General features: G+C 41.4%; 6 protein-coding genes and 1 non-coding gene across 7 annotated transcripts in view; 4 read left to right on the top strand and 3 right to left on the bottom strand.

The window, feature by feature from the left end:
• Window positions 1-3,546, top strand: part of Cbr-lipl-6 — a gene marked incomplete at both ends in the record, with an annotated part of 30,149 nt that extends 26,603 nt beyond the window's left edge. Inside the window, 6 exons of the mRNA XM_045237858.1 lie at window positions 9-934; window positions 978-1,683; window positions 1,736-1,847; window positions 1,893-2,849; window positions 3,177-3,342; window positions 3,393-3,546. Of these exons, the coding sequence (XP_045096649.1) occupies window positions 9-934; window positions 978-1,683; window positions 1,736-1,847; window positions 1,893-2,849; window positions 3,177-3,342; window positions 3,393-3,546 (3,021 nt within the window). The remainder of the gene's footprint in view (window positions 1-8; window positions 935-977; window positions 1,684-1,735; window positions 1,848-1,892; window positions 2,850-3,176; window positions 3,343-3,392) is intronic.
• A 354-nt stretch (window positions 3,547-3,900) lies between these two features.
• On the bottom strand, window positions 3,901-3,972 carry CBG28270. Its single transcript has one exon. It is a non-coding gene (tRNA).
• A 1,535-nt stretch (window positions 3,973-5,507) lies between these two features.
• Window positions 5,508-6,882, top strand: Cbr-odc-1 (the record flags this gene model as incomplete). The annotated part of the gene is made up of 3 exons (XM_002637298.1): window positions 5,508-5,962; window positions 6,017-6,320; window positions 6,370-6,882. The coding sequence occupies 3 exons, from the start codon at window positions 5,508-5,510 to the stop codon at window positions 6,880-6,882; spliced, it is 1,272 nt and encodes a 423-aa protein (XP_002637344.1).
• A 230-nt stretch (window positions 6,883-7,112) lies between these two features.
• On the bottom strand, window positions 7,113-8,266 carry CBG19039 (the record flags this gene model as incomplete). Its single annotated transcript, XM_002637297.1, has 6 exons — window positions 7,113-7,310; window positions 7,358-7,501; window positions 7,547-7,711; window positions 7,758-7,886; window positions 7,938-8,090; window positions 8,141-8,266. 6 exons carry the CDS (start codon window positions 8,264-8,266, stop codon window positions 7,113-7,115), a joined length of 915 nt encoding a protein of 304 aa, XP_002637343.1.
• Window positions 8,267-13,298: 5,032 nt separating this feature from the next.
• Window positions 13,299-21,720, bottom strand: Cbr-unc-70 (the record flags this gene model as incomplete). The annotated part of the gene is made up of 12 exons (XM_045237857.1): window positions 13,299-13,354; window positions 13,401-13,630; window positions 13,681-13,831; window positions 13,983-14,066; window positions 14,198-14,248; window positions 14,351-14,474; window positions 14,767-14,963; window positions 15,011-19,886; window positions 19,936-20,817; window positions 21,098-21,169; window positions 21,223-21,302; window positions 21,411-21,720. The coding sequence occupies 12 exons, from the start codon at window positions 21,718-21,720 to the stop codon at window positions 13,299-13,301; spliced, it is 7,113 nt and encodes a 2,370-aa protein (XP_045096648.1).
• Window positions 21,721-22,158: 438 nt separating this feature from the next.
• Window positions 22,159-24,767, top strand: CBG27154 (the record flags this gene model as incomplete). Its single annotated transcript, XM_045237856.1, has 5 exons — window positions 22,159-22,188; window positions 22,791-22,920; window positions 22,949-23,169; window positions 23,600-23,959; window positions 24,657-24,767. The coding sequence occupies 5 exons, from the start codon at window positions 22,159-22,161 to the stop codon at window positions 24,765-24,767; spliced, it is 852 nt and encodes a 283-aa protein (XP_045100176.1).
• A 325-nt stretch (window positions 24,768-25,092) lies between these two features.
• Window positions 25,093-25,582, top strand: CBG27153 (the record flags this gene model as incomplete). The annotated part of the gene is made up of 2 exons (XM_045237855.1): window positions 25,093-25,238; window positions 25,480-25,582. The coding sequence occupies 2 exons, from the start codon at window positions 25,093-25,095 to the stop codon at window positions 25,580-25,582; spliced, it is 249 nt and encodes an 82-aa protein (XP_045100175.1).
• Between the last annotated feature and the right edge of the window lie 1,857 nt (window positions 25,583-27,439).

Genomic DNA, 27,439 nt, shown 5'->3' with positions numbered 1-27,439 from the left:
ACCTTCAGGGTCCGTGTGTTGGAAACCAAATGACATTGGCAAACTCTCGTCTCTGGGACGCCATCAACGGATTCTTCTTCTTGTTTGCTCACATGATGGAGAAATTGTACAAGAACTCTACACAACTTGAACTTCTTCGAGAGTTCCTTAATCTGCAAAAGGATATGATTGTTCTTATGCTCTCTATGCTTGAAGGAAACGTTCTGAACGGATCCATTGGAAAGCAAATGGTGGACGCTCTCGTAGAGTCTCAACCATCCGTCGAAAAGATCCTAAAGTTCTCTGACATGTTCCTCAAGTTAAAGGATTTGACAACATCTCAAGCGTTCCAAGATTTCGACACCAATCAAGACGGATGGATCAGTCCTAAAGAATTCCAAAGAGCCATGGAAAGTCAGAAAATGTACACAGTAGAAGACATAACTTATCTGATGATGTGTACTGATGTGAACAATGACGGAAAAGTGGACTACATGGAATTCACAGAACGATTCCACAATCCTGCCAGAGACATCGGATTCAATTTGGCAGTTTTGCTCGTCAATCTGAAAGAACACATTACAAATGATCCGAGACTCGAAAAAATTATCGAAAAAGCTCAAACACTTCTGGAATACTTCGATCCATTCCTTGGAAGAATTGAAATCATGGGATCGTCAAAACGAGTTGAAAAGATCTATTTCGAAATCCAAGAGTCCTGGCTTGAGCAATGGGGCAAACAACAGATTAGGGATTCGAAGAATTCATTCTTGTTCAATGTTCTACAAGATGATGGTGGAGATCAAGGAAAGCTGGAAGCATTCATTAACTTCTGTGAGGATACCATCTTTGAAATGCAACACGCAGCCGCCATCTCATCTGGAGACAGTGACACGAAAATGGAAAGAGCCATCAAGCAGAGGGATTACTTTTTGCAACAAACAACTGCATCAGAGTAAGTATAAATATTTCGATTATCTGATAATTTATTATTTCAGCCAAATCTCTGAAACTTTCAAGAGCGGATACAACTATGGTATCTCTGCTGCGTCTGCTCTCAGCCCACAGAATATCACAACAACCATCAAGAATGTGACCACTTCCGTTAGACAAATGACCTGGACCCAGTTATTGTATTCCATTATCATTCTTATCATTAGAGCTGGATTGGCCATCGGATGGGGTGGATATCTCCTTCTGATGACAATCTTCCGATTCGCTTATTTCCTGACGACGTCATCTGAAGAGGAAGAGACAGCGAAGAATGATAGTCTAAAAGAACCACCAAAGATGATGAATCATGAGTATGTGAACATCTTTAAAATTCATAAGTATTCCTTTGTTTTCAGTCATGCAACATTTAGTCCACCCATCGCGCAAGAATTCCATCATTCGCATGTTGGTGTGGATGCATTCGGAGTTGGAATGAATGCAGATCATCTTAACGTCAACTCCCTACCAGATTTCGTGCCTCCACCAAGACCAGAAACACCAGAAACTGTTCTGTCGGAAGAAGAGAAGCCACTCAATTCAGAGCCTCAATCACCAACTTCCCCGACAGCCGCTAGCAAGGCACCAAGTATTTATGAATCGATCGGAGCACCACAAATGGTTCAACTACAATCCGAAGCGGACTTCCAGCAAGGGCAATACGAACCAAAGATCGCTGAATCGAATTCCACAAAGACCAAAGGATCGATTCTTGTAAGTTGCTCATTTTTCTTTTTGAACCCGAAAAATATATTTCCCTTTTCAGAATATGCTCGCCAGAAACTTCAAAACCATCGAAAAAATTACTCTCTACTTGGCTTTCTTCATCAACGTTATTCTTCTTTTCCATCGTGTAGACATCAGTCATACGGAAGCTGGTAAGTTCTTAATTTTTGGATGAACAATTAAAAACAACTTTTCAGCGGAGACAGCTTCAGAAGGCGATGACGATGAAGATGCCGTTGAATCAATCTTCATCACAGGACTTCAATTCCCTTATATGGAATATGAGATAACGGGATGGATGTTGGCACAGGTTCTGTATTGGATCAGTGTACTCCATCTATCAACATCATTCGCCCTTTTGGTCTCATTCTATCAATTGAAAATTCCACTTATCACTTTCAAACGTGAAAAGGAGATTGCCAGAAAATTGATGTTTGACGGATGTTGGATCACAGAAGAGGATTCAGAAGAACTTGGAATCGTTGATACATTTATGTGGTATTTGGACAGAATCGTCATCTCTGCCAAATCATTCCCCATGATGTACTGGGACAAGTTCGTACGCAGAAAGACACGATCAAAGTTCAAGGATCAAGTTGACGAGGAGACTTTGACTTCGATTTTAGGAGAAGAAAAGATGTCCACTGATTCAAGCTACGACTACAGATATTCTTGTTGGTTGTGGATTGGAGTCATTTTCACCAACGGACAATTCTTATACCGAGTCGGATATCTACTCTGTTCCGCTTGCGGAGTCTTCCTTTCACCATTCTTCTACGCATTCCACCTCATTGACGTCGTGCTCTCTTTCCCCATGTTAAAGGCTATCCTTCAATCTGTGACCCATAATTTACAACAACTTATCCTCACCATCATGATGACACTTGTAGTCGTATATCTCTACACTGTCCTTGCATTCAACTTCTTCCGTAAATTCTACGTTCAAGAGGGAGAAGATGGCGAAGAGCCGGATCGAAAATGTCATAATATGCTCACCTGTTTCATCTACCATTTCTACGCCGGAGTGCGTGCCGGAGGAGGTATTGGAGATGAACTGGAGAGTCCATACGGAGACGACCTGGAGTATCCGAGAATGTTCTACGATATTTCATTCTTCTTCTTCGTCATCGTTATTCTTCTTGCCATCATGCAGGGTGAGTTTTTCACAAAAAATAATTTCTCAGAACCGAACCCATGGCCGGTTCCACTTTCTGTCAAAATTTCTCGGACATCAAACTCGTTTTGATTTATGATTTCCGCCCGAGAGACTTGAACCCCTAGACTGATAGGTACACCCCTCAACTGATAGTTCCGTTTCAAAAGAAGAAATACTTTGATTTTTTGAGCGAACCAAAAAGAAAATAACTTCAGGACAGTCTAGTATCAAAAGAAAATGGTCTTATCAATGGTAGAAACTAAAAGTCAAGTATGATAAAAAATGATGTAACATTCCACGGAACCATGGAAACATTCTGTTGCAGGTTTGATCATCGACGCTTTCGGAGAGCTTCGTGATCAACAAGAATCCGCTACCGAGAAGCTCGAATCGTCTTGTTTCATCTGCGATATCGGAAAAGAAACGTTCGATCGAATGCCTCGAGGTTTTGAAATACATACAACCAAGGAGCACAACTTTGCTAATTATTTGTAAGAGAAAACATTCTTAATTTTTCCAAAGTTCATGTCTTCCACTTCAGGTTCTTCCTACAACATCTGGTGAACAAAGACGAAACAGAATATACCGGTCAAGAGACCTACGTACGTGAAAAGTACGATAACCGGGATTGGGATTTCTTCCCAGTTGGAGAATGTTTCGTCAAACAATACGAAGATCAGCTACTACAATCATAAAAATATCTTTCATTTCACATTTTAATAGAATAATTCGTTCGGGTATGTCATTGAATGTTTAGGTGTTATTATATTTCCATTTCTCATACACTAGTATTTTCGAATATGTTTCTTTTTTCTATGAGTTGTCGTTCTTTATTATTTTATCCAGAATTGAGCGACGTTTCTAGTCAGTTTTTTATTGTTATCTTTCATCTTCTCAAAAAACAAAACCAAATCATAACTTCTAATTGTGCCTTAGCGAACCAATTTGGGTGATACACTTTATTTTGTTACTTTTTTAGTTTGAAGTTGAACCATTGTGGTTCCTAATAAATTTTGAAAAATAAATCTGTACATTACAAAAAAACTCGGTGCCTCATGCTGGAATCGAACCAGCGACCTTCTGTTTACTAGACAGACGCTCTGCCACTGAGCCAATGAGGCAGATGAGATCGTAATTGTCTAATTCGTACATCAATGATTGCTTTTGGGCAGGTGTCTCATGAAATTCACACAATTCACGCGTGCTGGTTAGCTAAACATGACTCCAAACGCGGAGTCCATAGAACAGTTTTAAATAAACTGCTTGTCGTTGAAATGCTTCTGCTCTAAAAAAATGAGCTGATAAAAAGTTGCAACGCGAGTTTTGACGGTTTCGTCTATTTCGATTCCTATAAGGTGGGACAAAAGGCACGAAATATGTGCTTTGTATCAATAGGAATGCCGACTATCGCAGTGGACAATGACCGGGTGTTGCGATATTATTGATATGCAAATTGATAAAATTGAATAAGGTACGGTAGAGACCAACTACGTAGGAAGACGACCAAACGACTAAGATTCGTCATGAGGGAAGAAGACAAGAATAGAAGGACCGTAAATATTGACGACTGTAACGTTGTTCGGCCTCATGCACTCATCAACGAGAATGACGTTATGTGGAGGACAGAAGGAAATTCAAATTACAAAATGTGAAGCTGGCCGAACTATGATGAGACATACACTAGGAAACGTGACTGTCGATGTCAGTGTTGAGCGAATTCATGTGAACAAGAGGTGGGTAGTATAAAAGCGAAAATATGGAAAATTATGACAGAAAATATGTTTTCTCACTTATTTCACATATGATGTTATCATAGACTGTCCAGACCAAAGTTTTATTGCCCTCATATATAATTATTTTCGATTCAAACATCCATCATCATTCTATTGTTGTTCTGTTCGTTTATGATTGGTCGCTAAACGGTCGGATTTATTGACAGTGTCCGTTTGGCACTACATACTACGCCAGCCTTCTTTCTGGGTGCAATGCACCCAATAACCTCTATTCCATTGTTTCAATTACCGATCTAATCTGCATATTGACCAATCTGATCTGTATATTATTATGTTGAGTACATCTGTACCCATTTATGACAATGGCATCCCCCGACACCCTATCCCCACCTCCCACCATCCGAGACTCCGCCTATTTCCTGCCACGTCTTTAGGGGTATAAATAGCGACAGGGCGGTCAATGATAAGCCATTCCGCTCGCATTGAGATCATATCAGTCAGTAGTCTATGTACCCCTCGTCTGACCAACACCTATATTGCGTGTGCGCCCTTTTCTATCCTTACAACAAAGTTTAATAATTGAACCTGCTCATTTTTTACTCTTCTTTCCGTCCTAAAACTCCTAATAATGTTTCCTATTTTTCAGTTCTTAACGTTGTGGTGAGCCTTTGGGTTAACTAGCAGCGTTTTGATCTCGTGCCTGGGAAGACCCATTGCCAGAAAATCTCTCGTGTTGACGAACCAAAGAGGCTAGCGGCGTCCGCAGCCCGGCTTCCGGCTTACAGCCCTTCTTCGCAGATCCACGTCGACACCGTCGTCGTATCTGCCGTTGTCTACAACTACATCCACGATCCTTTACGTGCAGGCGCACCTCCTTGGAGCTGAGATCCCCTGAACCTACAAAAAAAACTTTCTATTCAACAATGATTTCTCAATTCGAGCTCATCGGTGACGACAAGGTCGGCGTGCTCCCAAAGCAAGTCAATCAACTTGAAATGTGCCGGGAAATTGCTGCTCAAAAGGACATGCAAGAAAACGACTCTTCTTTCATGCTGGTTGATCTCGATAAGATCATCGAAAGATTCAACCTTTGGAAAAGAGAGCTTCCAATGATTGAACCATTCTACGCAGTCAAATGCAACACTGATGTCGTTCTCATTCGTGTTCTTGCTTCTTTAGGATGCGGATTCGACTGCGCAAGCAGAGAAGAAATCGACATCGTAATGGAAACCGGAGTCTCCGCGGATCGTCTGATCTATGCCAATCCATGCAAAACTCGCAGCTTCATCGTCCACGCTTTGGAGCGAGATGTTCGTATGATGACTTTCGACAACGCCGAAGAACTCATCAAAATCGGAAAGCTACATCCAAATGCTGAGTAAGTTCAATAATTCCAAAATACAGAAGAAATATATAAGTACCTTCATTTCAGAATGATCCTCCGCATCGCTGTTTCCGATCCAACGGCCACTTGCCCACTCAATCTGAAATTCGGAGCTGACCCAGTTCTTGCTGCTCCACAGCTTCTCAAACTTGCTCACGAAGAAGGAGTCAACGTTGTCGGTATTTCCTTCCACGTCGGATCGGGATGCAATGATGCGACTGCCTACCGTACTGCACTGTCGCACGCCAAGAACTTGTGTGAGATCGGAGAGGGATATGGATTCAAGATGGACATCATCGACATGGGAGGTGGATTCCCAGGAGCTGAACATGCACACAATCCATTTGAGAAGGTAACATTTCAAGATTCTTCACCATTTCTTCATTCCTATTTATTTCCAGATTGCTGAAACCATCCGTGACGCTCTCGATGAGTTTTTCCCAGAGACTGACAAGCGTCTGATCGCCGAACCGGGAAGATTCTTCGCAGCTGAACCCTTCTCGCTAGTTGCCAACATTATCCATGCTACTGAAGTTCCAGCTTCCAAGATCACCAAGGATCCAAAGGACAGTGCCGAGCATGGATACATGTACTACATAAATGAAGGTGTCTACGGATCATTCAACTGCATCCTCTTCGACCACGCTCATCCGATCGGAGGCCCACTCTTCGACGTTGATCGCAACGAGAAGTACATGTCTACTATCTGGGGACCAACTTGCGATAGTCTTGACCTCGTTGAAGACAAGAAGTTGATGGTCAAGATGGAAATCGGAGAATGGATGTATTATCCAGACATGGGAGCATACACCCTGGCAGCTGCTACCACCTTCAACGGATTTGCCAAGCCAGTTCCAATGTATGTGATGAGCGAGGAGATGTGGGCAAACATCAAGGATTCCAATCACATCTAATTCTTTTGAATAATGAAAATGTTGTTGACAAATAAAATTTATTCAATGTTTGTGATTATTTGAATGAGACTACAACTATAGATAATACCCGACTTGAAAGTCTTTTCAATCAAAAGCGTAGATGAGATCTGTGTAACACAGTTCAGAAAATCCTACGAGTAAAATGAAACAGGGTGGGGAAACAAAAGAAATATAATATGACTTGATTTAATTTTTAATTAGAAGTTTAATTATTCATCGTATCTTTTCGTCTTTGCTTTCTGCATCATCCGGTGTACATTGAATCCAATAATTCCAATTGACGCAATCAATGCAGAAACGGCTACGATGTTTCTCGGAAGGTGGACATGACCTTCGTCACTGGAGCAGTCGAGGTTAGCAGCATCCAGAAGATTCCAGGCGACCATGTCAATGCACAAATGAAACAGCTGAAATTAATTTTTCAACTAACATGAAGCACGAAATTTTTTCGAACCTGATGTCCATATCCAACAATATCAAAGAACCCTGGAGCAAATCGTTCTGGAATATGAGCTCCCATGAAGATTCCAGAGAAGACCAACCATTGGAAAGCTCTTGAATGAAGTGGCAATGCCGGGTCACCAGCACTCTCCGGATCCTAAAAAACGAAACTGAGAAACAGAAAAAAAAATAAATGATTCACTTGATATCTATAATGAAGTGGGATGTAAAGCCAGCAAGCTAGAAGGAAGCAAGATCCCATTCTCAATTCCATGCGTCGTTTGTAATGTGGTTTGAACACGAACAAGTAGCATGTCGAGAAGTATTGACCCCCGAGAACAACGATCAAAAGAAGAGGAACGTATATCTGAAAATCAGATCGATGTGACAGGAAATCTTTAAAAAAAACTTACTATTTTCATAATCAAACTCATGTGATCACTGGAACTATATCGTTGGAGACCAATTGTGATTCCAAAAAGAGCGATTCCTGAAAAGTCGATGAGAAACCAAAAAACATGATCCAATTCAGAACGAGAATGCTGAAAAAGAAAACTTTACTATACTTCGAAGGATTTGATTTTGTATCGTACCATGAGATGAGCCATAGAGGATGCGATCAAAAGTAGGACAATCCCAACTTGGAGTATCAATACAGGGACACGTGGCAATGGAGAGAGAAGCTCGGGAATGAGATATGCGAAGAATAGAATGATGGCTGGGATGAAGTGGGTCCACACATTGAACTGAAACTTCAATTTTTCGATTTGAAGTTTTCAAAAACAAAGCAACCAACCACTTCATTATGAGACGAGAATGCAGATTTCAAGTAAAATGATTTTGGTTGATTAAGAGGTCGATATCCTCTCACGACATGCTTACGTTTGAGCAGCAACGGAACCTGCTCGTCTCGTAGCAACATTGCCACGAGCCTGAAACAACTGAAAAAAAAACGGTCCTGTTGAGTGCTTCATATTCAGATGACTGGCGGTCTAGGTTAGAGTTCACGGGGAAACGGGGATAAATACGTGGAGAGGTTGTTACTGGACGGTTTGGCAAGGGTCCAGGCTTTTTGAAAGTAACATGAACTTTTCAATGATAAGGAGGCGTGAATGATAAGGTGGCGCGGGTTTAATGATAAGGTGGTGTGGCGAAGTTTTGGGTCCGTGAAAAATTAACTTGAAGATGGGAAAACAACTAAAAATTGCGAGAATTTTGAATTTTAATGTCACTTTCTTAATAGAGCGCAACAGCTTACCACAGCCGTTTGAACCCTGTGGATTATTGCCAGTGAAGGTGAAATGTGATATCGCTACGGAAAAAGTTAATTCAAACAATTCTTTGCACCTGTCCATAATCTACCGTTGGAATTCAATTTCCAACAAATCTTGGGAAATGAGATTATACTTTCAGATTTTCGGTTATTTTTTAGACTCATGATCAACTGGAGAATATTCTTGAAGGATACAGGAGATTATAAAATCAGAACTTCTTATAAATATGGTTTTGTTCTCTCACCTTAAAATGGGGCTTTGAAATTTGTGGTATTGTAATTCGAAAGTCTGTTTAAAAAATCTTCGAAATTATAGAACCCCAAGATTTCAGACAATATTCCTTCCTAATCAGAAATTTGTTTTTAATTTGTAGTCTGAAAGAACAGCAAAACCTGCAATAGAAGTGCACCCACACTGTCAAGTTTGATCTAATTTTTTTTGGCTCCTTTGCGATAGCCTAACTGTTCCAACTGATAAAATGTTTGTGTTATTATCATAAACAATTTAACTGTTGATGACTTTTCCATATCTTTCACAAGAATCGAGATAAACTGGCTGAAAGTTAACATCAGGGGGCCCTTCTGTTACATGTTTTACGATACTCTATACTTATATTGAAACTTTTAAAAATCCTTCCAAGTTCAAAGCAATACCAAATGCCTTTGGTTTTGCAAAATAGAAACTTTCTGAACCTATTGAAAATGAGTCATTGGACAGTTTGAAAGGCCGTCGAGAAGGGCATACATTGGAGAAGAAAAAGGAAAGGTGGACAGTCGGACGGACTAGTCAAACAGTTCAAAGTTGAGGGTTGCACCCAACGCAGAACGAGAGAAGTGCACAATTTTGAGGCATGATATGAGAGAGGTGGTGATAGGAACGATCGGAACGATGAGAAATCGTAGAGAGATGAAGAGATCAGAGATCAGGAAGCGATGGGGTTTTGGAAGATCAATATGAACGTTTTATAAATCTGACAATGAGAACTCTTTTTGAAATGATTGAAATGCACCTATTTCGAAAAAAAAACACGAACATTCGCGGTTTGGCAATGTATATGAGTGTGGCGATGGACCAGGAACCAGCGACCAATTGAAAAGAGAGTGTATGAGATGAAGAGACGCAGATATGAGGCAATTAGGCAGAAAGATGTTTTTGGGTTAGTCTATGGAAAGAAGGAAAGACAATGGCAATACAATCAGAACTTGATTTTCAATGTACATCAATTTGAGTAATGTTGAACTCTCCATAAATTAAAAGTAGAAATAGCTCACCGAAAGTGCGATTTGTAGATTTATAAAAATTGGGGTGTAAAAGTTCTCGAGAAGAACGAGAGGAGACATAGAGACAAAACGAGGGATCGATAGAGAGGCGACGAAGGGAAAATTCTCGCGTCTTTGGGATGAGAAGAACGAAAAGGAAAGGCTCAATTTGAGAGAGAAGAAAGGGAGAAATAGCGATGACTGAGAAGAGCATTGGGCGGCCTTCAAAGAGTTGGAGAGGAGGGTCAAGTAGTAGGGTTCATTCGGGTTTCAGGTTTCATGTTTCAAGTTTTGGGGTAAGAAAAAAGGCTGGAATAGTATTCCATATGTAAGATCAAAGATGTAGATTTAATATTGAGAAAAAATGGTTTCGGGGAAAATTGAAAATTTCAGAATTTTCTAGATCGAAAAGAAAGATATGAGTCACCTAAAGGACCTCGCCAATTTTGCAGAAAAATGTTTTCTAGAATCTAGATTTTGACTCAGTTATAGTGAGTCACCAACCACTTTGAACCATTATCGAATGCATAAATGGGAGAAGGTAAATTCATCTGGACGACTCAATTTCGCTTTCCAAAAAGAGACGAAAAAATTTCCCACAACTTTTTCCCTTTACTTCCTCGTCTCACTTTCCTAAATTATCAGAAGAGAAGTGATATGAAATTTCATTTCAAATAAATAAAAAATGGGCGGAGTCACTGAAATTCCGAATGCGTTGCCGTGGAAACTAATGAAACAGGTGAAAGTGGTTGATAAGGGCACACATCTATACACTAAAATGACATTTATGCGAAAAGGCGAGAACTTCACACTCGAGTTGAGTGTGTCAAAAAATGAAGAGGAAGGAGGAAAAGAAGAAGAAGAAGACGGGAAAAAGAAGAAGAAGACGGCTCTGAAAAGAAAGAAGTACTCTTTTCCGTTTCGGGTGCAAACATCCGTCGCCTTCGCTCTTCTTCATCGTTGTTTTTCGTTCTTGAACCGATCGGAGAGCAGGAAAAAAGAGGGAAGAATTTTTTTGTGAGAACACGGAAACAAAAAATATACACCATTGAACCTGTAATAGAAGGGTCCCACTCTGTCCAGTTTGAGCTCAATTATCTCGGCTCCTATGTGAAATAACGAAATTTCGTTAACTGATAAAACGTTTGTGATATTTAGTCGATCACTTTTTTCATATCTGTGACAGGCACCGAAATGAGCTGGCTGAAAGGTGAAAGTTAGCGCCCTTCCACTACAGGTTTTAAAGAACGTACTAGATATGGGAGAATAGGAATCAGAAAGGCATACAAGGAAAACACAGCAAAACACACTGATAATTATTTTTGCGAAAACAAAAAAAACCTTTTTATCCATTTTTCATGTTTCTGAGCATTTATTACTTTCGTCTGGGTGTTTTCCGGAAATTCCAGAATGTACTTTAAAAGTGGCTCAGACCAAAATTGCACAAAATTCATTGCACCAAAATGTTTCCAATGTTAGGTATTTTCCTAATTTTGTCACGAAAAAATCCAAATCTCCGAAAAATGCATCATAGTGACTGACAGTGTTTTTTTTTTACATTTCTGACGTGCCGGGGCTGAAAGCGGCAAAACCCCAGGTAAATCGAAAAATTTCTCTGACAATAAGAAATCAAATCTTCGTCTGTCAAACTCTTTGATCTTTGAAGAAAATAGTTTTGCGATACAATTCTGAATTCCAGGATAAATCATTTCGATATGAAACCATGCACTGTTGAATATTATGAAATCCCCTTGCAGCATGGATTTCAAAACAAAAACGTCGTTCTATTTTTCCACTCCGAGTGAATCATTGGTTGTTTTCACACAAAGCCATCATTCTGTATGTACGGCTTCAGAGGGTATTTCAAACAAGCCTCCGACTTTTGGAGCACAATAGTTTTTGACGAGGTCTGGCTTTGACCAGTTTGTAGAAGCCAATATGCCAAAAAACGACGTCTTCTTTTCTATTCTCTTTTTTTGTTCAACATGCCTTCTGAAGCCATAATCGTTGTGCAAAGATTCCCAAGGGTATTGTTAGATTTGGAAAGAGATGTTAGATGAGTTTACATTCCTTGTTTTAGTTTCCAAATGATTCATTAGTTTCAAGTGAACCAAAACGTTAAAGAAATACAAAAAACAACTGAAAGCTGCCATGGTAAAGATCCGAAAAATAAATCCAAGTTTTCTCGCACAAAAATAAAATTAGATGGGATGGGGGCAATCGAAGGAAGGACAAGCGAATTTTCTCATAAAAATTCTGGGTCTCACTGCTTCCTCTGTGTGGGATTACTGTAGGGAGAGTTGGTGACACATAAAGGGGCGGGACTTTGTGATGCTGGTTAGAAAGAGTTTTTAGGGAATTAGAGAACAATTGGATAGAGCAAAGAAAGCAAGTAATGGATTAGCAGATCGTTAGAACAAAAAAGGCAGTTGTGAGACAGAAAGGGGTTTGAAGGGGTCACACGGATTGAGACATAGGACAAAAAAACACTGATACAAAGCTCTAGATATTTCCGCCTTTTCTGGGTAAGAATCTACTACAGTAATCTTTTTTATTCGTGTGAAAGAAAAAGTGGAAAATTCTTTGAAGTCTAGGAAAATGAAAGCGAGGGTCTTTGGTGCCAAATGAGAACCAATAAAATTGGTGTATGGTGATGAAAATTGGAAGAAAAATACGGGGGAGATTTTTTGAAATGAAAAGCAGTGTGAAGCTGGAAAGAAGTAGAAGGGAAAATAAAAACAAAACATAGGCACGATAAACTACAAGAATAAGAGTCTTTGGGAGAAGAGAAAAGATAAAACCGAGTTTCGAATGGCCGCCCGTATTTCCAAAAAATATCGTTCTTGTGGAATTCGAATTCAAAATGAAATAATCAGGATGCCGATTCCCAAACTATTTCGAATTAAATGAATAGAATACGATGCCAAACATCACAAGGTCTATCTTTGGTTCTACGACTTGTAATCTGCATTTAAGAGACTAAGCAATTTTAAGAGAAATAGGGGAAAAATGAAAAGAATTGAAAACGAATATAATATTAATGCCTAATGGGGTGGGAGAGCAGGAGAAACAAAACAAAACGAAGAATGGGAAGAACGAAACCGTATGAAATGTGGAGCTCATTGGCTGACTGGGATGGAGAGCAAGAAAAAAATTTGAAAAAGAAAAGAGACAAAAAGAAAACAGAAAAAAGGAGGGACGGATATAACAAAAATGGTTCATAAACGGATAAATGAAGGCTGAAGTTGTTGGTTTTGAAAGAAAGACTGTTTCGTGGATCGGGATGGAGAGATTCGCCAAGATTTTCATTAAGTTTTCACTTGGATATCATGCCGATGGACAACCAAATTATGCTACATTGAATCTATCGAATCAAGCCAGCTCGACCTCGATGCATTGATATCGTCCCACTGATTACTGTTTACTTCTTGCTTCGGGAGAAGAATCCTCCCTTCTTCTTGGTGGCACTGCCTTGTTCTGAAATTATTTGAACTTAATTTCAATCTTTAAACAATTTTTTTACCTGGAAGTGTTTGTGATCGACTAGCTTCTTCCAATTGAGCTTGTCCAGTGGCGACTTGTAATTCGGTGAGCCATCTCTGCATGTCTTCTTCACTGCCACATTGCAAAAGATATTCGGCTCCAACTGGTAACCTCAACGACAGAACATTCTTCTTCTTCTGGTAGTCAGATGCCACGTTGACAGAGCATCCTGGTAGTGCCATTGGGGGTTCTCCATGTACGGATTCGTCCCTGAAAAGTGGAATTATTTAAAAAATTTGAGTACTTGCAAAGACACTCACCTATGCTTTGGATCTTTGTAGAATGCCAATTCATTCTGTCGCAACACTGCGTATAATTTCTCCCATGAGCGGTTGGCCGCTTTCCGGTCGAGACTCTCGTAAGTGTGCTTTCTGATAAGCGTTCCTTCGAATGCTTCTCCTTGTTTGGCTCCTAAAAATTATTTAATTAGGAGTTCTAATTTAGAACTGAGCAACAGACTCCTTTTAACATCTTTCAAAAGCGACAGATATATAGGTCAAAATTCAATTCAAATTTATTTCACTACATCAATAAGAACTACGAAGAAGCACAACAACTATACCCTTTGGATCCTTGTTGTCGAACTTTGGCGCGCGCGCCAATGATTTCCGCCAGCTGCTGGATTCGGAGTGTGCCAATCGTTTCTCTGAAAGAATACGGCACGATACAAAAAGACTACAAAATTAAAGATGAGTATGTTGGTGTCGAAAAACATTGAGGTAACACTATGGATTGGATTAGGATAAATGAAACAAGAAAAAAAATAACAACTCTGACCATGTGAAGTCTTTCGGTGACTCTCCAAACTGCTGTGGGTTATGTCGGCGTCTGAAACAAGCACACAACGGGTCAGAACAAACACAACACACTAAGGAAGTTGGTTAATGCACACAACCAAATATGCATATGTAACGTTAAAAAAAAACTTACCATCATCCTGGGCGCCGAAAGATGTTTCTGCGGCTGGAGTAGACCTTGAAGGACTGCCGATGTGAGCCGGTCCTCGTCGTTTTTGAGTTTCTTCCTCGCGGTGTTGATTCTCTTTCAACTCGAACTGAAATTAACAAATTTCGAAAATACGATTAAAAAACAGAAAAGGGTCTCTAAGACGGGGAAAGAAGTTATCACCAGTTATCATGTCTGAGTGAGCTAGGTGAATCATCATCGAGGCCAGCGGGTGGGTCGAACCCGAACCAGGCAAACGGCACGCAGCGGTTTACCCGACTGCGCCACGCGTGCATCTCTCGTCTCTACTCAAAGTGCGTTTAAATGCCTGCCGCTTTCCCCCCCCCTCTCTTTCTCTCGTCTCACTCCGTCCGTCTCTTGATGACTCTCTTCTCACTTACCGTTGTCAACTTCTCGAGTGCCAAGAATCGTTCTTCTTGTGCGAGTGCAGATTTCTCGAACGCCTCATGTTTCTTGATGAGTTTGATGGTTTCTTCGAGGTTTCTACCGTATTCCCTCGAAATGAGATAGGGCTCTTGGGCGAAGAGCCAAGATTCGGCGACAGCAGCGTCGCGGGCGAATTGGTACACTTCCAAGACTAAACAAAACGAATTAGTAATACAGAATTAGTTAAAGATAACTTACTGAGCTGCAGATATTCCCAACGATCTTCCCATCTGCGCATCATTTCGGCTCTTTCGGTTGTCAATTTGATCAATTTCTTTTCGATTTCGCTCGAAGCGTAATGTTTTCTGTTGAGCAAATCTCTTCCCAACGAGATGCAAGCGTTGAAATTTTCCTCACGAGCATCGATTTCAGCCTTGAGAGATTGATGATTGTTCATGAGCAGCTCGACTCCAGAGACATCCTTCGGTCGCTCTTGTGAGTTCATTTCTCTCTTCACCTCATCCATCCACAACAACAAATCACGGACCATATTCATGAACTTGAACAGATCGGAAGTATCCACGAGACGAGATGTACGGGCGTCACAGAGTCCGCGGAGATGTCTCCAGGCCTTGACGACTTCACTTTCACGAGATCCAATATCCAAAGCCTTATCACCAGCATATCCATCTCGAAGTTCAGCAGCATCTCTCTCGATCTGAGCAACTTGTTCTCCAATAGCAGCAATGTCCTTGAGGTAGTTTTGATGTTTCCTCGACAAGGCTCCAACACTGCTCGAGTCACGTCCAAGGTCTTCGGGCATGGCATGGGTCTTCTCCATGATTCTGGATAGGCAATCACGGCAATCGTGGTAGAACTTGTGGAGGAGTCTAGAAGCTTCAAGAATCTGGGCACGGGTGTCCATCAACTCAAGTAGATTCTCCCAAGCCTCATTCAACGAATCCTTCCACAAAGCAATGGTTGGAGCGTCTGTATGTCCGTGAGCAATGAGAGAATCGCATCCGTCATTAGCATTAGCAACACGTTCAGATCCAATGTTCTCAGTATCACGAGCAAACTGCTGGAATCTTTCTTGAAGCATCTGGACGTGTTCGTAGTCTTGTCCATTCTCTTGACTTCCAGCAACAACTTCCTTATCGGCGATCCATTGAAGAAGGTCGTCGATCTCACGGTGCAAAGCGTAGAGTTCCAGGGTCTCCTCAAGTCTCTTTCTGCGTTCCTTGGACAGATCTTGAAGTCCAGCATAAAGTTTCTCGATTTGAGCTTGACGAACGGTGATTTGTTCGCTGAGTGGTGACTTCTCTTCGACGAACTTATGAGCTTTGGTAGCAAGAGCACGGATGGTATCAGCAAATTTGTCGATGTCGCTTTGAAGACGTTCGTGTTTCTTGATCTGGTTCTTGGTGGAGAACTCGTCTTTGCCTCGTTCATCTTGCATCATGTACAATTCTTGCTCGGACATCCAGGCCTCAGCCTCTCCGCAATCGTACAAGAATTGATGAGCCTTCTCACTCTCTCCAAGATCACCCTTTCTATCCTTGACAGCGTCCTTCAACTCTTGCCAAGCAGCTCGCAATTCTTGGATCTTCTTCTCGAATGCTGGTCCATTGGCATGTCCCTCATCGATCAGTTCTTGGCCATTATTGCAGATTTGGTTGATCCATGGCTCGTGATTATCGATTTCGTTGGAGAGAAGTTGGAGGTTCTTCTGGAGACGATGACAATCTGGAAGACTTTCTCCAAGATTTTGAGCTCTGGCGAGCACAAGTCTTTCCGAGATCCACAGCTTCTCATCATCGACATCGCGTCCGAATTGGAATGCAGCCTTCTTTCTCTCCAAAGCTTTGCGGCGATCGTCCAATGGAGCTTGAAGGCGTTGAAGTTGTTCTTGAACAGCCAAACGATGAGCTCTGATATTTTCGAGCTCTTCTGGATGGAGCTCCTCGAGTTGTGGTTCCATTTCCATCAACTGGTCGATGTGTTGAGCCTTCTTGATCATTTCTGTCTCGATCAAATGCTGCTTCTGCATAGCCACGTTAACAGTGGTAAGATCAGCTGGTTGATCTTCACGAGTCATCTCATTCTCAAGTTGAGTAGCCCATTCCTTCATATCAGCAATGCTTTGAACGTACAATTGTTGACGGTTAGCATCGAACAACTTTTGTCCCTTCTCCTCGGTGGTCTTCTCCAACTCATCCCATTGAGTTGCAAGCTCTTCAATTTGTGGATCAATGGTTCCATGATATTCTGGCTTGTCGTCTCCAAGATTGATGGCGGCATGTTTGAGTTGATCCAGACGTTCTTTGTTGGCAGCAAGCTCGGATTGGAATGCTTGATGTCTGACGAACTTGGAAGTGATGGTCTTGGCATCTCTGTAGGTCTCGTCTTGAGCACGGATCATCTTCTCCTCGATCCATTCTCTCAACTCGTCACAATCAGACAAGAATTGTTGGAGAGACAGAGCATCCTTCAACTTCTTGAGTACTTCCTGAGCCTTCTCACGGTTAGCCCCACGACGCTCATCAATGTTTCTGGCCTTCTTGTGGATCTTGTCAGCGGCGTAGTGACCGTCTTGGCAGAGTTGATCTCCGAACATTCCAACTGCACGGATCTTTTCGTCGTTGGCATCCATGGTGGTGATGAAGTCCTGGTGTCTCTTGAGTTGGTTCTCGGCTTGCTCCAAAGATTGTGGAACGTCGTCCTTGGCAAGATAGTTCTCTTGTTGGGAGAGCATAACTTCGGCTTGCTTGGCATCGCGAAGGAACATTTGAAGATTGAGTCCTTGTGAGAGAAGGTGTTGTCTGTTGTCCCACATACGCTGCAATTCTTCCCATCCTTCTTGAAGTCCAGCGAGACGTTGACGAAGGAACATGTACTGTGGATCGGTTTGATCTTGGGTAACACGATCTCCCATAGCACGCATTTTCTTGTAATCCTCAGCGTATCCATCGATCTCCTCACGGATAGCAGCGTGTTGGTTGAGAAGTTGTTCAGCTTCGGCCAAGGATTGTGGCTCTTCTTCAGAAGCAACTTGTCTCTGGGTAGCGGTGAGCCAAGCTTGGAAGTGATCCAAATCACGGAGGAATCGTTGAAGATCTCCAGCCTCATCGAGTTTGGCCTCGTGCTCGCGAACCTTCTTGTTGAGGATATCCCATACTTGGTGAATTCTCTTGATATCTTCTCTGATGGCTTGAGCTTCTTGTGGTCTTTCTCTCTCAATGTCATCAGCTTCTTTGTGGAGCGAATCGAGCTTGGCTTGGATGGCTCCCAAGTCGCGTTCCATCATGGAGAGTCTTCTTTGAAGCTTCATAACTCCAGAAAGATCGTTGGTCAACGCATCCGAATCCTCGAGAACACGGGTCTTGTCCTCGATCCAGGTGACAGTTTCTTGGCAGTCGATACGGAAGGTCTCCAAACGGTGCGCTCTCTCGAGTTCGTTTCTCTTTTGATCGACCATGTCGCGGAGTTGAGCCCAGCGAGCATTGAGTTTGTTTTGGCGGTGAAGAATATCGTCGGAGTTTGGATGTTCCACATTCAACAACTGGCGAGCCAAATCGTTGACATTAGCAACCTTGGCTTCTTGGTTCTTCATGTCTTGCTCAAGAGTATCGAATCTGTGCTTCATGATCTCAACCTCTTCGATATCGCGTCCTGGGACCAATGTAGCCAAAAGTTTCCCCTTCTCATCGATCCAGGATTCGACAGAATCGGCATCTGAGTACAACTTGTACAGAGAAAGAGCATCGATGAGTCTTTGCTTGCGGAGTTGTGCAAGATTCTCGAGTTCGGCCTTCTGTCTGAGAGTGGTATCCAAACGTTGTCTGATGTCTGGATGTTCTCTGGCTTCTTGTGGAAGAGACTCGGCCTTGGCGTGAAGAACCTTGATGTGTTGGTCGAAGTTTTGCAACTCGTCGGTGACATCATCGTGTTTCTTGAGAAGAAGTTGAACAGTTCCTTCGTCTTTTCCGACGTCTTCAGATGACATAACGCGGAGAGTGTCGTACAAGTAACGGTCAACATCATCGGCATCGGTGAAGAATTGGTAGTATTCGACTCCACCAGCAAGTCTCTCTTTTCGAGCAGCAGAGAGTTCCTTGAGCTTGTTGATGTAGTCGCGAATCTCAGCAAGTCTTGGAGGAATGTTGTCACTTCCTGGAATGTTCTCATCTTGCAATTCCCTTCCGGAAACATCGAGACGGTCGAGATACTTCTCCAAATCTCTGAGATTGTTCTCAGCGTTCTTATGCTTGGCCAACAAATGAGAGACAGTGACGATGTCGCGTCCAGTGTCGGTGGAAGAAAGAACTTGTTCTTGTTCCTTGATTCCGTGTTCCAACTCGGCAACATCCCACCAGAATTGACAGAGCCTTTTGTTATCTTCAAGACGTCGTTTGCGTTCAGCAGCCAACTCGAGAAGCTCCTTGTACTTCTGTTGTAGAGTGTCGCATCTCTCGTCAATGGTTCCTGGCTCAACTGGTTTGTAGCCACTTCCATCTGGTCCATCTTCGTTACGGAATCGTTGCGATTGAGCGATGGAGTTGTTGACGCGTTCACCAATGATGTTAATATCAGACTCGAGAAGAGCATGTTTCTGAAGCAAATCTTCAACGTCCATGAGATGGGCACCAAGGTCTTCGCTTAGAAGTCTGCTTCTGATGTCATCCATAAGATCGAGGGTAAGAAGCATATCGTGGAAGATCTTTTGAATAGCCATAGAGAGCTCCAAACGAACTCTGCGAGCCAAAAGAAGCTGGAAGAGATAGTTCCAGAGCTTGAGAACATTTTCTTTTCTCTCGTTGATCTTTGCTTGGTCGTGGTAGTTTTCAGCTTCGAGTTCTCCGGCAACGGCAACCACTGCTTGAACACGTTCCTCGTAGGCGAAGATGTCTGTTTCGATGGCTTCGTGCTTCTTGGTGGCAGCTTCGACGGAGGACAAGTCGTTCCCAAAGTTGTCTTGACTGACGAGACGTTGGTTCTCAGTGAGCCAAGTCTCACGCATCTCAGCCTTTCTGTTGAATCGAGCAGCGAGTTGTTCGAGTTTCTCTTGGCGGATGAGTTCTTCTTTCAGTGCAAGCTCGCGCTCGTGTTCTGCTTTTTCAAGGGATTGCCATGCCTGAAAAATGTTGAAAATCAATTGATTTTAGTAGAAACTTCTAACTCACTCTATTGATGTCTGCAATCAATTTTCCTTCTCTCGGCACAAAAGGTCTTTGATTGTTGGCACGCATTGCTGATTGAAGAGTGAACAGAAGTACTTCTAATTCTCCCTTCTCATCAAACTTTGGTGGTTTCTCTTGAGTACGGTAGTCGTTGAACTCAGTGAGCTGCTTCTGGACTCCTTCCAAATTATTCTCGAAGTGACGATCGTTGAGAAGTTGGATCTTGGCATGTATCCAATCGAGCAAATCGGATGAAAGAGTCTCATATCGGTTGATCATTTTGTCATTTTCCATGAGCTCATTGATCACTTTTCCGATACGTTTTCCTTGGATGTTATCCTGTTTGAGTTTATTGAAATAATGGTAATAGGTAACTACGTAAGTGATGATTGATTTCTCATCAGGTTGATCAACGTTCACATCTTCGGCATCGAGGAACTTGGCCAATCCCAATTGATTTTCTGCAGTGTCGAATGCAGATTGCAAGTTATAAAGAGCATTGGATTTCTGGAGATTATCGTAATCGACGAGATCAGATCTATGTTTATGGATAAGTGCATTGAATGCAAGACCATCTCTCCAACTGGTCGAGAAGTTTTTGACATTGACATTTGGATATCCAGCCGTTTTCATCTGGCACCACAACAATAACGCTTCCTTCGCTGAACGTGTCTCATGATTGTCAGCGTCTTCAAAAGTGATGTCTTGGATCTGGAATCTGAGGATGATCGTCCAGATGAGACCCAGCGTGAGACGTGAGTTTCCGTCAACGATATCGTGTGAACCCAAGTTTTCGAGATGCACATGTTGGTTGCGCAAGAACTGCAGACCCTTTTCGACGTTCTCGAGACAGTGGATACGCATTTTTCCCGGTGTCGGCTTCGGCTGAAAATTTCAAAAACGTTTTGATTTTGTTTCAATTCTTCTTGTTTTCATTCAATTAGTCTCCTACTGGGTTAGTCTATCTCTTCTACCAGAAGAGTTTCTTTGGAGAAATTCCTATTCTTCTTCCTTTTTTTGTTGGCCCTTCTTCATTTTTGGGTGCAACAGAAAAGAGAGAAGATGGCAAGGAAGATAAATTCTTCTTTTTTTGCACAATGCCTTCCAAAAAGAAGAGAAGACGTCTCGATTTCGAAAGAATCAAATCAAATCAAATCCGACTTACCAGGCGTTCACCAGAGAGAACTGCAAGGAGTCGGAGGAGCATTTTTCCGTCTCGCATATCCATATAGAGGTCCTGAAATTATTAATTGTATATTAGGACCTGGCCCAGGCATTTCTGATACTTACTTGTACTTTGCAGCTGACTCGAACCAAGTGTGAGTTGACCCATTTTGTGAACGTCTTTTTCTGCACAAGTTCACGTTCATCTGAAAAATTCGGAGAGGTTAGCTTCAATTTTTAGAGATATTTTTAGAGAGTGATGATGAGCAATAAATTTTGAATGATGTCATTTCTGGAGAGCCTAAAGTACAAACCTCGCAATCCTCTATACCTCAAATCGATAGAATTCACAGTTTTTCGACCACAAACAGAATCAAAGACTTCTGCACTAACTGGAGCTTTATTCTCGTCAGTGTGACGATTTGAAAGTGAAGAAAGAGCTCCAGTGGACCCGGGATAGACGCCGGGACTCACTGATTCTCTAGTCTTTCTTAATGATTTTTCCACTTTCAGAATATTGCCAAGATAGGTGCAGTCATCCTTTGCTTCACAGTCAGAAGCACTTTCATATTCGTCGGGAAGATCTACTTCAACCGTCGGATGGTCATCATCAAGAGACGACATGCCAAATAGTGAATACTAGTGAAAAGAACTGTTTGTTTGCAGGTTTTTCTATCAGAGTTTCTATTGATTTCTAGATAATATGTTGACGGCATGCCGACACTTTTTGAGTTATCAGTTTCTAGAAGAACACATTGATAAGAAAAAATTCAAATAGAGGTTTAGAGGAAGTATGAAAAAGCGAAACTCGAGGGGTTTTTTGAGCTAGTCGAGAGACCAGAGTCTCAAAAAAAGGCTAACGTACTATAGCCAAAGTCGTAAAAAGAAGTTTTATAGGTTTCGGACGAAGCTAATGGATTTGAAAAAAGAAAGATATAAAAACTCACTTGCTAGTGCTTGAATACGGGAACGTTCGAAAAGACGGGCGGACGAGTTGTCATCATAGTCCTCTTCTTGGTTATAGGCGCCGGAATTGACGTCGACCTGGAATTCAGATTCTTGATGTTTTGTCAATCTCGGATTACTTTTTTCGTTTTGTGGAACACGTTTTTTTTTCAAATCCTTAAACTTGATGTCATTCTAAGCTCCAGAGTTTCCAAAATTATCCTATTTGTCTAGCTGGATCAGATTTTTTCGATGTTTCATGAATTTAAAATTCTCACCTGGGCCATATTGCCGACGTCGTTTCGCGCCGTTGCAAGTCCCGCCGAAATTTTGCTGAAAAACTGAGAATTTTGAAAAATGTAGAAGGTTGCTTTCTCATATTGAATGAGCGAAGAAGTAAAAAAACGGGAAAGAAACGGAGGCAAAACCTCGCATTCATTTTAAGCCAATAGGCTTATGAATTGGCGAGTTGATGGAAATAGCGGATAGGAAGAAGAGGGAAAAAGAAGTAACATGGAGAAAGACAAAAGACGGCTACAAGAAAAAAAAAAACAAAAAGAACTGAAGTAGAATTGTTGAGAACCAAGAACCCAGAACTCGAGCATCGCCAATTAGTAGGAGGACCCATTGGGCGCTACAACTGCCAAACATGGAAAAGGGACAAAGTTTAGGAAACAATGAAAACACATAAAGTAATGGGCGAAGACACAAACAGAAATAAGGGAAGGAATCGAATAAAATGGGAGCAGTGGCTGCTGGTTTTGAAGGGACGAGGGCACCCAGTGGTTGGAGGTGGTGGGAAGAAGCAGAAAAAGAAGAGAAGGGTAGTGGCCAACCGCTCCGGCTGGGACCCCCTCAACAACTGCAGAAAGAGGGGCAGCACTCAAACACATACACACACATAGAGCCCCGAACATACACATGGGTCCCTCTTGTGGCCCAAATGAGTGTCGAGTGGGAGCAGCCGATAAAAAGAGAAAAGAAGCTGGTTTAGAAGAAAAAGAGATTACATTAGAGGGGATTAGAAGCTCCCCAGTATGTATCAATATGTGTATACATAAATCCACAAAATGGAAAAAGATATATGAGAAACATATGAAGACACTTTCGAAGACTATGACGAAATGTGTCTGAGAATTTTATAGGTCTTTAATAAACCATAAATAAATTTCAGAAGAAAAGCCTAGCTGCCACTCAAAATGTTTATTTTTGCCAAAATCAAAAAAGAGTTCAGAAAAGTGAACTCGGCTGGATATAGGATAAGAATGGATAGAACCTAAAAGATACAGAAACTCGGAGAAAGAGCATTGTTGTTGGGTTCGAAATTTGGCATGTTTACAGCTATCCCATTTGAGAATGGCAAAATAGAAAACAGAAAACGCGTCATTTCGGGTAAACCGCAACTTTTTCTTTTCTGACGAACGGGATGTGCGTCTATTTTATGTTCTCTATTCGTTCTCGCGCAAAAGAACAACAAGAAAACAATACGATAAAAAGAGACAGCGAGAGAAAAGACGGTTGCAGAAAACGCTGTGCTGAAATTGAAAACGAGAAGAAGAAAACGAAAACGAGGCGGAGGAGTAAGAGGAGAGAGGATTGGCTAAACGACGGAGACGGATGCGGTGACGGAGACGGAGATGGAATGATGTGGAAACTAGACACCGCGGCATTCTCAGAGACACAGAAAGCGCTAGAGAGGACCGTTGGTGCGCGCAAAAGATGCAGGGTAGGGGTGGCACACATCCGATCGATTGAGGGGAGAGAGGACCCCGGGGGTGATGAAAATAGTGCCTTGTGTACCACAGACGCAGGAGGATGCCCTCTTCGAACGCTTCACTATTTCGAGAAGAAGAAGAAAAGGGAGAGGAAGAGAAGGTCGCGCACTTTACAGATGCTACTGGTCTGGTGGTTTATGATTGCGGGTTCAAAGAATAAGAATTATTAATTGGATGATGTTCGAAATGGAGCAATGGTTTCAAAGCCAGGGTTATAATTTGATAGCATCTCGAGTGTGATGTATCGTACTTGCCGAGATCGTGCCATTGTTCTTGCTCCCAAAACCCCGGGATCTTGATTTCCAATGATCTAATTTATCAGAGACCGCTGTTAGCCAAAAAATAAACAAACGAACAGATTGGGAAGAGATCGATCAAAAAACTGAGTTCTAGGATCAGAGAAAAAAAATGGAATCACTAGTGCATCAGAAATCCTTGGTAGTTGCTGGAACCCAAGATCTAGATTTCATGTTATACTGTACATAGAAGTCCAAAATAAGTTAAGTGGGTATCTGTTAGTACAAAAAGGTAGTTCCAGCTTCAAAAAGGTCATCCGTAAGAGTTCTATGAGAATTAGGATCTAGAAGGTTTTCTTAGCTTTTTGAAGTTCCACCTAGAAACTTTCTCCTAGGATCTGGACGTTTGTTTTGGGGGTTTAGGGTTCCCAGTTCAATCCAAAACAAAACAAATGGCGTCGTTCCTCTTTTCCGAATGACCCTGACTTTCTACTAGATTAATCTATTCCACTGTCTCTGCTAATATACTTAATTATCATAGGTCACATACAGTTCAATCAAACAGTTCAGGGCTACCACTAGAAATAGAAAAATATTGTGAAAGTTGCAAAGAGTACAACAGGTTTTTTTTCAAAAAAAAAAGGAGGATGGTTCTGAAAGGCGTGAAAATACACAACCAGCAGGACCAGTCCTTTTTTGTCCCCCCATTTTTTGATGGCTCGTGCGTCTCATCGCTGCGCCTTTCGTGCCTAATTCGATTCGACAATGCCAGCCACCACAACCGCCTCTACTCTTCTTCTTTTTCTTTTTTCTCCACATTCTACATTTTTTTGGGAAAGAGGGATGGATGGAAGGACCTCCAATTGAGTACTTTTCGAGCTTTTAATCAGTTAGTAGAAGACAAAAATGAAACAAGTACACACGTACACAGAATATAAATGTAGAGGAGCGAGAGACGACGAGCAAACACATACTGTATTGTATGTATGTATTGTACAAACACATTTGATGATGAGGAGAGGAGGACGACGAAGAAATAGATGGGGGAACACGAGAGGCAGATCGACAACCTGACATTCGGTATAAATTGGAATCGGAAAATAATGAAAGAAAGTAGAGTAGAAGAAAATGGAAGAAGAATTTTTGGGATTTGGAATTGGAAGGAAGGAAAAACGGAAGAGGATGTGTCCCCAGAGACGTCCAGTGTTGTGTCACTCAATGAGTTCAGAATGTGACGTCTTCTAGTCTCTCTTTCGATGAAAAATTGCCGCAGAAGTTTCAAATTCTTACTCTTCAGATTCCAAAAAAGATTAAACTGAAATCTGGAGGTACATAACTTCAGAAATATGCGTTGTTTTGAATAAAACCAAAAATGAGGAATCCAAAAATAGTATGAACAGAAAAAGGAATCTAAAACAAAAAAAAAGACATCGAAACCAGAAATCAAACGACATCCAATACTACGGGAAATTATTCAAGGCATCAAAAGCCAAGGGTTCTCTGGAACCGAAAATTGTAGAGGTGTTGTGATGATTCAGGATTTTGTAATTCCTTAATTTTCAAAAGGGATCAAAATCAGTTTGTTTTCTAATTTCCGCCCACTGATGAACCACCAAATTAATGTTTACCGAAGACAATTAGATCAATAAACCCAAAGTCATTTTGCAATGTATTCGGATAGTTTCTGCGGCTTTAGTTGCTGTCGGATTGAATCAACAGTCAACACAAAACGAAAACTGAAACATTTGTAGAATCGAGAGAAAGAGAGAGGCTAGCGTGAGCTTGCGCAATCAAACAGACATCGGCAGCTTCGTCTCTCTCTCTCAAAATTTCTCTGTTTCTCTCTAGATATTTTTTCATGCCCGTCCCATTCTACTGATGACTGCCTATACCCAATATAGAATTATATTGGTTTCACCACACAATACATTCAGCTCTCTCTCTCCCTTTTCTCTACAACAGAAAACCATTGTCAACAATCTGCCAACCTGCTATTATGTAACGATTTTGAAACCAAACCGCGACGACAGACCGACAGGCTGGCATGATGATGATGATCGATTTTTTGTTGTTCGGTTGGAAATTGAAGTGATGGGAGGCGTCACAGTCGACCTTGACGTTTCCGACCGCATACCGAAATTGGAAAAAAGATAAAAATAAAAGAGAAATAGATGGGTAGATTCTGTATGTTGATTGTACTAGAAAAAAAATTTAGAAGACCTTCATTGAATCTGAAAGTATCCTCCAGAAGACGTGGGCAGTGAAAACCAAACAATGTCAAAAAAGACCACATGTACTATAATTAAGACAGAAATAAGAGTATCCTCCCATTCCTCTTCTTCTTCTTCGTTTTGTGTGTCTTCCTCTACATTTCGGCTGACTGCGCTCGAAAAAGTATAAGGTTTCACCAGTAATCGAGACTTTTGGACCAGAGAAATAACGGCCGGAACACAGAGACAACAGACCCGAGGCAATTGAGAAAATGGGTCTTTTCTCATCGTTTATTTCGTAGTGGTTTGGGATATATGGATGAAGGAAGAGAAGAAGAAGACAATGATGAGAGTGAAAATGACCAAAGCTTCAAATTTTTTCTTCGCTTACTTTTTCAGTCGAAAAATGAAGATAGATGAATTTGGGAATTGTGGATGGAGAATTAAGCAAATATACAAATACACTGAGTGAGATGCGAAAGTTGCATATGCACTCTCTTTTCTCTGAAGCTCGCTCAAACACTTATCATAGAAACTGGACAAGTTGGAATGTGAAAAGATTCAATAAATAGTTAAGAGATCCAGAGTGTACTCCAAAGTTACTAAAGGTTTTTGTAGATCAAAGGTTTTCGGTTCAATATTTAGAACATATGCAAACTACCGTATTTTCCATAATAAAACTCTTTTCTATACATACACTTCCAACTTAATTATGTCGGTTCCTAGGAGAGATATGAAAAATTTGTCTATTGTCAATTCAAAAAGATCGCACCGGTGAACTCACAAACAAACAAGTGAACAAGGGGGCGGAGCGATCCGCCCCTTTTCGCAAAGACGCCGCGCAGTTTTCGACGGTATTTTAGCGTTGCCGGTTTTCGGTAATTTTTCATCGAATTTCTTCCGAATTGAAGGAAATTCGTCGAATTTTTTCTAATTCATCTATCAACTAATAAAGAAAATCGCCTTCTGGTATCACAACTATGAAGAAGTGATGAATAATCTGCTGTTAGTCGACAAATTACTCCAAACACTTCCCCGATCGAGTTTTTCAGGTTTTCAGAAAACTTTGCAATGATAATTTATGCTTTATGTGGCCTCGAAGCTTTTCTACCTCTTATTTTCATCATTGCAGGATTCGATATGTCACATGGTCTTGCTCTTTTCATTTTCACCCTGA

The sequence above is a fragment of the Caenorhabditis briggsae genome, assembly GCF_000004555.2.
Source record: "Caenorhabditis briggsae complete genome, chrV, whole genome shotgun sequence".
NCBI lineage: Eukaryota > Metazoa > Nematoda > Chromadorea > Rhabditida > Rhabditidae > Caenorhabditis > Caenorhabditis briggsae.
The sequence above is the reverse complement of the archived record's forward strand: the minus strand, read 5'-3'. Positions and strand labels throughout refer to the sequence as shown.